At 35.5% G+C, this 10,808-nt stretch overlaps 1 protein-coding gene across 1 annotated transcript; it reads left to right on the top strand.

The window, feature by feature from the left end:
- Positions 1–8,436: 8,436 nt before the first annotated feature.
- On the top strand, positions 8,437–10,354 carry LOC108672309 (lithostathine-like; the record flags this gene model as incomplete). The annotated part of the gene is made up of 3 exons (XM_018159950.1): positions 8,437–8,479; positions 8,846–9,010; positions 10,155–10,354. Coding segments are annotated over exons 1-3 (408 nt in total), but the record flags the coding sequence as incomplete, so codon positions are not given.
- Positions 10,355–10,808: the final 454 nt, after the last annotated feature.

The following is a 10,808-nucleotide window of genomic DNA, read 5'->3' on the forward strand; positions in this document are numbered from 1 at the left end:
TTTAATTTTGGAGCGCATAATACGAATAGTTTTCAAGTAGAAGCTGAAAAGAGTAACTCACATGCGCTCGGTGCCTCCAAGTAAGACGTGGTCCAAGCCTGCGCGATCTTTGCGTTGGTGAAGAGCGCCATTGCGCTCGCCTGAACTGCGCTAAAACTGCTCGCCAAACTGGCCAAGCAGAGCACGCCGGAGAACAACATGCTGCTTTTTTTTACAATCACAGCTTTCGACCGTTTTATCCTGGACTCAGATGAACTTCAAATGAATTAAAAAATGCTTATATCTTTTGTATTTACTTATGCATTCGTTGCTTGAGGGTATGGAGACATTAGCTCATTTGAAACTTATTCTACTAGAAGGAACTTTACATAGCAGGCATTAACGAATAACGTATGTATAACATATATAACATTTTCTTTGTATATTCGTCTAATCACGTTCCATTATCGGATTTTTCTCTTATATTTGCCTGTGAATTATGGAATTCAACAATTTCCTTGTATTTTCTCCTCAATGTCTTGATTCCCTATGAAACATACAATAACCAGTACCAGGAGATAAAGTACATAATCACATTTAAAAATGTTTTCAAGCGAATTATGATTGTTATACAAACTGACCAAACTCCGAAAATTTTAATTTTCAATAATGTAGAATCGTCGTTAGATTTCGATCAATGGTTCAAATAGACAAAATTTTTCATTAAAAGAACGAAAAGTACAGTATTCATATTCGAAAGAAGGTTGTGGAAAAGAGTGCTGAGTAATTTTTCAGTTATTTTTTAACGTTATTTGCAATCGTGTTCATTCGTTACTGTAGACAAAAATGTATCCTGTTCTCGGAGAAACCTAAATTTTTTCTGGTAACGATATTAATCTTTCATATTTCCTTATTTGATAATTCTTTTCGTGACAATATCCAACATCTGTGACTTGTGTCAAATTTTCTTCCAAATATGAAGCAGTGAATGTTAATTTTTACAATAGAAAATGTTAGAATTATTTCAGCATTGTTGTTTCTAATTATTATGATTTTCCGAAATTTTGTGGAGAAATAGTTCCCGAGAAAGGAGACAATGAGCAGTGGTGCATAGCGTAAGTTAGCCGCTAATATTCGGAATCGATTACTTTACATTGGCCACTATAAAAGTAGAAACAATTGAGACCAACCAGCATATTTTGAAATTTTCTACCGATTTCTTTTGTCTCCGAATTCTCACAGTAAATATAACATTTTCAATGCTCATCGAGATTAAATCTTCATCGAAAGCCAGTGTATACCAAGTTAAATCAGTGTAAATGATCATGACCTATTTGACTGGGTGGAAAAATGACATTAAATTTCCACGAACATTCTTCTGGTCTGTGCCCTTGAAATCGAGGAGCCTTAATTAAGGTTTTTTAGCCCTTAAGGTGAAATCGGGCACAGAAAATGCGCATTTTGTTGTAAAGATTCGTTCGCCTAAACTCTGAAGGTGTACCTGCCGTGATGGTTTGAACTATCGTTTCCAAGGCTACATGGTTTGTTGTTCGTCAGGCAGTGGGGCATTCCACAATGGTAATGATTGGGCAGCCGGGTCGATCATGCGGTTCTGTTCAGGATGAATAGCTATATCATGGCATAGATCTCAAACCAATCTAATGCAAAAGCGTTGATATTATGTTCCAGCTTGTGATCGAGAAGAAATTACGGTTAATGGAAATGCATTTTTTCCGTGATTAGAGATAGATTTCCTCTGTTCGATTGATGTAATATTAAGTTGATTTACTTAAATGAAAGTTTTTTCCGGATTCATTAGAGTTTTAGTAATTTGGTCAGCAATGCTTTTTATAATACGTTCAATTTTTGGATTAATACGATTAATTAACGTTGATAGCAATAAATCAAAACATCACTTAGAGATTTTTGTTAATTTAAAAGCTTTAAGCATTTTATGTTATAATGTATAACTATCAACATAGAGCACTCAAACATAATAAAGAAAGCATGTGCATTTTTTAAATGAGTGTCAGTAGAGGAGTGCAAATTATAATCGACATGACATGACACATGAAAACTTTTAATTTCCAGTTAATGGACGTGAGCGAACAGCTGGTGTCTAAGCGACCGTTGACCTTCAGCATGTTTGGAGGTTCGAGAAATATGTACCTAAACCTTTTTATTATGAATGTTTGTTGAAGTATATATGTGTTAGTATGTTTGACGCCGGGGGCTGCAAATAAACAAGGGCTGTTTAGGTTCGGAATCAAATTATTTGTTGTGTCGGTATTTTTTTTTCGATCCTGATAATTTATACTGTAGAGTAAGAATAGAAGTGAATTGCTACCGAACTGGAAGGAAAGCATTGATCGTGAATAGATAGGTATGACGAAATTCGATTCGCTTCCGCCCACTACTGCGGTCTTGATCGCGTGATCTATCACGTGTCTATCAGATGTTGACTCGTCCTCAATCTCTATCAGGTCAAGTGAATTGACCGCTGACACTTTGCTTAAATGACATCTATTTTTGCTGATTCATTAGAGTTTTCGTAATTTGGCCAGCAATGTTTTTTAATAATACGTTGAATTTTTGGATTAATGCGATTAAATAACACTGCAAGCAATATATCAAAACATAAAATTGATATTTTTGTAAATGCAAAGGCATTAAGCATTTTATGTTACAATGTATAACTATCAGCTTAGATCACTCAAACATAATAAAGTTTGCTCGTGCATTTTATACATAAGTGCCAGCTAGTGGTCTGAAAATTACAATCGACATGACATGGCACATGAAAACTTTTTAATTTCCAGTTAATGGACGTGATCGAACAGCTCGTGTCTCTAAGCGACCGTTGACCTTTAGCATGTTTGGAGGTTCGAGAAATATGTACCTAAACCTTTCTATTATGATTATTTGTAGAAGTTTATTTGTGTGTTAGTATGTTTGACGCCGGGGGCTGCAAATAAACAAGGGCTGTTTGAGCTCGGAATCAAATTATTTGCCGTGTCGGTATTTTTTTCGAACCTGATAATTTATACTGTAGGGTAAGAATAGAAGTGAATTGCTACCGAACTGGGAGGAAATCATTCATCAAGAATAGATATGTAGGTATGACGAAATTCGAATTAAGTTGGTTCTAAAATTGCCGGAGTTATCAAGCAAGGAAAACTCCTGGCTGAAAAGCAAGTTATACGGTAGCAGGTTATCGCCTTGTTGCCCAGGCTTTAACATTCTTTCAATTGTGGAAATCCAATTCCAGCTCTCCTACAATAATTCTTCTTTCTTTAAATTATAATTAAGCATATGTGTGGTAATTGTTAGAAGACCGCTTCAAACCAACATTTACACTGAATATACAACTTCCCCTTTACTCTCTAACAGTGGCAAAATCAAATTCAAATTTATGAACAAATCCTTTCATCCTTCCTCTAATTGTACCACGTAGAATAACATTTCAGGTTCAGATAATATCCCGTTACGATAAGTATCGAGGAAACGCGCCAAATTAAACAGCCCTTGAATAATTATAGTGCCAGGCATCATAAACACCCACAAAACAATCTGCAATCAGGCAAACTTTGACAAATATACCTAAGTAGATAGATTATGTAAAAATTTATTAGATTTGACAATTATAATAAATTTGTGACAGTTCGTTTGTTTGTTAAACCATGCGGCCGTAAATACTGGTATGTAGGGACCACCACCAGTACACTGGGTTTCACGATGCTAATTATCACGTCGGGATGTCACCTGAACTTGAAATTTTTGGGGAAATTGTGCATCATTGCAAAGCGGGCTGGGAGGGTTAAAAATATTTAAAGTGAGCTATTCAATATGATGAGCGTAATTGTGTTTATAAAATAGAATTGTAAGTTTATTTTAAATTTACCTCGGGTTAAGTTAACTGAGAGTTGGGTTGTGGGTTGTTTTTGGCATCCATTATTTAACATACTAAACATTCAAAATTACTAATGGATTTTGGGTGGTCGAGATTTACCTTGAAGAGAAAATTTAATAATCTTTACTTGTGGGTTTCGAATAAAAGTAAAAGAATTGTACAGGAATTTTCCAGTTATAACATGATACTAATATTTAAATTTTGCGTCTACAAAATTTAAAATACAATTAAAAAACCGTTAGAATTCTTAAAATTTTCATGAGTTTCGGACAGTTATGATTTACTTTCCTATTGTTTGAATAGTTTTGTTACATAGAACAAATCAATAACGTTACATCATACACTCGCACGGTTAACTAAAGACGATCAGTTATTTTACAGCTCTTAACTCATGTGTGAAGAAAAACGTCGAAGCGGCCCCAAAAAGAAATTGGGTTTTCATCGCAAACAGAAATTTTCAAAGAAAAGAATGTTAGTTATTACAAAATAAACAATTGGAACTCTTTGACGAGTGATAGCTGTAAAAATACATGGTAATGAAATTATTTCTTCATAAATTATGGCAAGAGTTGACTTGGTTTATAGCTAAACCTTGAAATTTGAGAACTTTTAATTTCGGTGGCCCGAATTTTCTCATCATAAGTCTTATCAACCCGGACTCAGAAAATTATTTTGGAAATAAGCAAAATTGATACCTACTTTCTTATAATTAACGTGTCGATTTATTGATTCACCCATCCTCTTCCTTGATCTGAACTGAATTAGGATTTCCCGACTGAGTCTATAATTTCAGTCATGATAAGAATTGTGAATACTCGCACGTATCGCCCTTATGTATTTATGATACCAGGCTTCCAACACACACTCACAAACGATCATTCGCAGATTTGCAATTGATTTGATGAGGTTGATTGCTCGTGTGTTGGTTTTCGTATGTTTGGAACTGGACCCAGGGTATATTTAGGGCTTCTTGAATGCGGATTCACAATACCTATAATATTTGGATAATACATGGATCTGAAATTGTGAAATTTTTCAGTAGGAGCTACGAGTATTAAAAAAAGGAATAACATGCTTAATTGTTTCTGAACGAATTAAAAAAAAACGCAAGAGTTGCTTTTCTTCCGTTCCGATGTAGAAGTTAAATTGAGCGTTCGTATCCTTGAAATTGGTATAATGAACGTTCGTTTTACTCTTTTTAATGACATTTTAGTTTGAAAATTACAATGATATAACTAGGATGAAAGTTTGATAGCGTTACATCAAAAATATAAATAATCATTTAGCAAAAATAATGTCTACTCGCCTTACATGAACTTCATAAGAGAGCTGTAACACTATTTGCACTGAACAATGAACATTACTTAATAAACAAATTTTGTAATGATTATTTGTTCGATCATTTGAAGTTACTAGTTAGAAAATAAAAAATCTATCCAACCATCTTCGATAGTCACACACACGCATGATTGCAATCGGCCTTAGAAATGAGGCCTTCAAAACCCGGAAATTACGGTAGCAAATATGATGCTCATCAATTAAGTAAACATCGAAAGCATTAATTATTGAATAAAGAGAGCAATCATACTTCTCATAGACAATCTGTCACATCCAACTCGACTAAATATTCTTCAACAACTTGGCAAATCAAATTTCTTCCATGACTCTGAAGCTTTATATACATGTATAATTTCTAAGGAGGAATGGAAATTCAAATCAACACTCTTACCTTCACCGTTGCAACTGGAAGTGTTTTTGGTGGTACGGCGCGTCCATTTTTATGCCCCCTTTTGTTCAGCAGTAACGCTTCTAACAGGCGTGCAAGCATAAATTATGTTTTAAGTGCCCTGTGTTGATTCACTGTACAATATTTGACGAACTCCTAAAAACTTTCTCATTTACTGACGCTATTTTACTCATTCCATGTTTTGAAAGCAACGATCCAGCATTTTATTCGTCGATTTAATAAGGTATCAGACGAAAAATTTACCAATGTTCAATAATTGCACTCAGAAAATATATCAGGATTGTGAAGTGAATCGCATCCATTTAGAACGAGCCTGGCTTTAGACTCAAATTATTATTGACTCAAGGAAATACCACAACTACGATTTTGGCTCGCTTTGAACACTCGTGTGTCTGGTGCAGTGCATTTGCAGACTGCAAAGAAAATCCACATTAGCGTTGAAAATTAAAGTTGGAGAACGCTATATGTACTTATAGCGTTATTATATATTATTGCTATTGCGTGTAATATTGCTATATTATAGCGTTATAGCAAGCGATAAACTTATTTAAATTTTCTAATCAGATTTTAATTTTCTTGTGTATGAATTATGAAGTGATAGGCATTGCGCAATATATTCTTCCTATCTAAATAATAGGGTTTTTTGATTGATGTCATTCAATCGTTGCTTCAGCATGAATCTGAAACAGATCACAGGCAAGATGTTGTAATAATACGAGGGAGCTGCAGCCCCTAAATTTGAACTCATGAGAATGAAAAATTGCTCATAGCTTAAAAAAATATAACTCAGTACTCACTGCATTGAGTGACAGAGAGCGCATTTTCTCTTCGATGAAAACTTGAGGTCACGGACAGACGGACGTACAGACGGACAGATAGACAGACAGACGGACGGACGGACATGCCGAGCACAATAGTGCATTTTTTCATAAATGAGAAAAGGCGCTAAAAACAAAGAACTTCAAATTGTTCAGGCCACGAGAGCTCATTCCGCCTTAAAAGTAATAATAAAAGCAAAGAGCATAAATCTGAGGTTAAAACAACATTGTTCACTGCTTGATTTCTGGTTGAAATGTGGATCAACAAAAATTAAACGGCGAATCAATGTCGATATCTTATCAACACTAGAAGAAACGCTTAAGCAACGTCGATCTTGGGACGTTGAACTTTGATCTATTTTCTAAAGTTCACAAAATTTCGGACGCGTTTCAACCGCGTTTCGATTACCTCTTCTGTTTTACAAGGTTTCATTTTAGATGGAGCCAATTAACGCAACATGTATTTTCAATTATTCCCCGTGAAAATGTGCATCGGGTTTGTCTAATCGTTTAAACATATATCGATATCGAAGAATTACCTTTGAAAACGGCAGTCAAGTCGGTATTTATTCACAATCCTAATGTCTTAACTTTATATGTAGTATGTGTAATATGTAATATTATATAATATTAAAAAATATATCATTATTTATCATATTAATATTAATATTTATATAATATTAATCTTATGTAATATTAAATAAGAATAATATTTATCGATTGATGTACTAGTTGAATGTCAATATTTTTAAATTCTTGAAGAACTTTGTAATAACTCTTTACTATAAGAAAAAGTTAGTCGTTGTAATCATGCGGACCATTGATTATAATTTAAAATATCTAGATTGATAAACAATGAAAAGTACAAAATATGTTCATCAATCTTGCGATTATTGACAGCGATTTCCAACAGCTGTCCATCGCCGCGCTAACATGCTACTTGCGGCAAACTGTTCAATACAAACAGCACATTTGCTTAATTTGCTAATTATGAGTTCATCTTGGATAATAAATAAATTATAACTAATAATACTTTTTAACGACTAATTTTAAGTTTTATTCGGCAGCATTCAGCAAGATACGTGATACACCCTGCGCATCGTCCTGCAAGTGGTGATGGTATGTGATGGTGATTTCAAACATTCCTCATCTTTACTTGTTAATTCTGTGAATAAAAAAGAAATAAACGATATCTATTTAATTTACACACAGAAATGAACTTCAAATAGTTATAGATAATTTCTAGTGCAAATGAGTTCTCCGTGTCCGAGTCGGCAAAGGCATCGTGCGCGAGCTAAAGGTTCCGGGATCGAGGAAGGTTGAAGGATTTTCCCTTAGAAAATCCTTGGATTAAAGATAATTGGAAAATAGGGTCGCAAATATTGCGTCTATGTCTATTTAATGCAGAAAATTATAATAAGATGCTCATATAATGTGACTGTCACGATAAAACACGTACAATGTAATCCGGTCATTCATCAACATAATATCAACGACGATTCAATTTGCAAACCAATCTCTTATCAACTTTAAAACAACGCTGTAATGTAACATAAACACTACCTTGTAAGAATTACGTTGCTTCATTTTTCATTCTGCACTTGAATTCAACAGGATTATATATGGTCATAAACGGATGCATGTTGTTCCAACGTTGATTCACCCTTAAAATGCTGGTTGCGTTACTATTCTAATTGAATTTGCTGTATTGATAGTAGGTATCTGCGCCTATTACCGAACTGTAATTGAGATTTGTGCTACCGGTACAAAATAATTCGTTCATTGAACATAAACTATTGATAAACATCAGACGATCTATTTGTATGCAAAAGGCAAAGTAATCGTTTATGTGACATTCAAATGATAAGTTCTTTTTACTTCTAAGGCAGTTTGTTGCAATTATGCGATTTGTCTTTTTTGCCGTTCCCGTGTGATGGCAATGAAGGTAAAACAATTCAACAATCATCATGAAAAATAGAAACATGGAACTGCCCAAACTTCTTTACCACACGTGCGAAATTACACGTGTGGGCTGTATATAGTAGTGCACTAATGCCCTCATACATTGTTACTTAATACAGACAATTATGTTTAACGTGTATTTTAATACGTCAGGAATGAGAAAACAAACCCCAAGTAATCCCATCTTTCATTATATTGCGACGCTACACACACTTTTGGCGCGTGGAATTGTGCTGTCAAACCACAGTCACCATATTTTCTACCTATGAACGATGATTCCCTCAATAGTCCATAATTGAGGCATTTGAATGCTTTACTGCTTCAAATTCTACACCGAAGATAAATTGAGCCCGAGTAATGGTATCATTGGATATTTTTGTCGGGTATGTGAATGATTATTTAGTTAACAAATCCTTTATCTCCCATCAGAGGCGTGCAAGCCAGGCTTCGAAGCTGTGGGCGGATTCTGCTACTTTTTCTCAACCAACGCAGTCAACTTTGCTACGGCTAGAAGCTCGTGCCCATTGGGCAGCGTGCTCGCCTATCCATCCTCTGCTGCCCAAATGGCTGATCTCGTGGCTTACCTCAACAACAGTAAGTCAAAAACAGGCGGTTCAATTGTTCTTTTTAGGTTCGAAGTGAACGTAAAGTCGAGGATGTGCATTGATTCGTTTACTCCGCTCAATCGGTTTCTTGAACAGCTTGTTCGGTTCTAGGCATTTTGTCTCAGATACTTAAAAATGTGCATTTGTATATAATCATACATGTTATTATTAGATGGCAGAATTTAATTGTTTATACACGTGCGATTGATGACCAGAGAATTGGTTGATTTATATTATCAGGGAGTGGAACTTTTCTTTCTTTGTCCGAGAGGCCGGTGTAGTCTATAAATTTTGCTTCAAAGAAGGTTGTAGACTTCTTCATGTTTTGGACAACATCGGACGAATTGGAATAACAATCAAGACACCGAGCCGCTGTCTCGTTAGCTACCTTCAAACTGGAGGGCAGGTGAACCACGCGAGACAAGCTCACCACCAGACCGTCACTCGCGTTGTGTTGAAGGTACTCATCAGCATCGTGATCAAGCTGTGGCCCGACAACAACCGACCAGCGATAGCTGAACCCCTCATCGCTACAGATTGGACTCCAGCTATCTGTTTTCTGACTACCGGATTTGTCTGAACTCTGAAAGAGTTTTCCCAGGAATTTTTGGTCCAAAAAATTTTACTGTAGTATCCTATTTACTTATATTATGTACTTATTTCCGCCCAAATGTCAATATTTAATGCTTCTCATAACTTGAAAATGAATGTTTGTTGCATTCGAAACGTCGTTAACAAAGAAAAACTACTTCCTTGAATTTGCCTTTTGATCTACCGTCATCTGAAGAAAAGTTCCACTCCCTGATAATATAAATCAACCAATTCTCTGGTCATCAATCGCACGTGTATAAAAAATCATACATGTGTAGACCGGCGGTGAACTATTTGAGCTTTGGCGGTGGAGTGGAGCTTTGAAGCTTTTTTCCACATGGTCCTTACATTCGTCAATGCGCTTGCTATATATAGTCCGATGAATGTATTCGTCAGAAGCGTTTATAATTGATTTGAATAGAATTAAACGAAATCAAATCCGGTTCTCTATCCCGAATTAAAAAAAAAGAATGCTTAATGAATGCACACTTCCGTTAAATATATGAATATGAGTTATTGGGTGCGTGTCTCTTCATTTACAGACAAGTCTGGAATAACCGACTGGTGGGTCGCTTTGACGCTGAATGCGGGCCAGTGGTTCTGGAGTGACGGAACGGTAACTACTGGAGAAAATTTGGGAAACAGTAACAATGAACCCTGCGCCAGACTCGATGCTCCCCCCAACTACGCGCCTCGAGACAATTCGTGCACGATCACTTACCGTTTCGTGTGCCAGTACAAGGTGTGAGCTTGAGTTCTCCTCTGTACTTATTGTACTGGTGAAACTAATTGCTCGACTTTCCGCTCACACATATATGTCTAAAGGTAAAATTATCCCGCTCTATGAATTTCGAACGAAACAACAGTCACATTTCGAAGGCAACAGAAATTCCTTGTATACTTTATAAATTAACCACTTACGTACCTGCAATTGTTTTTTAAAATACTAAAAAAATTCGAGATCAAATGAGCACTCTACAAGAATGATCTTCAAACTAACTTCATAATTACTTTGACGATGATATAGTAAAACTAACAATATAAAGACATTTAACCTACAAACCCGATGCCTCGGTTTTTGAACGAGTTCAAAGAACAAATCAGAACCAAGTCAGAAATTTTGTTTAAATGTTCGAACTGTGCGAATAAAGAATGTATTGACTAAGTACTTATATCATTAGTCTGCTTATATCGCA

This window comes from Hyalella azteca, unplaced genomic scaffold (genome assembly GCF_000764305.2).
Source record: "Hyalella azteca isolate HAZT.00-mixed unplaced genomic scaffold, Hazt_2.0.2 contig4379, whole genome shotgun sequence".
Classification (NCBI taxonomy): Eukaryota; Metazoa; Arthropoda; class Malacostraca; order Amphipoda; family Hyalellidae; genus Hyalella; species Hyalella azteca.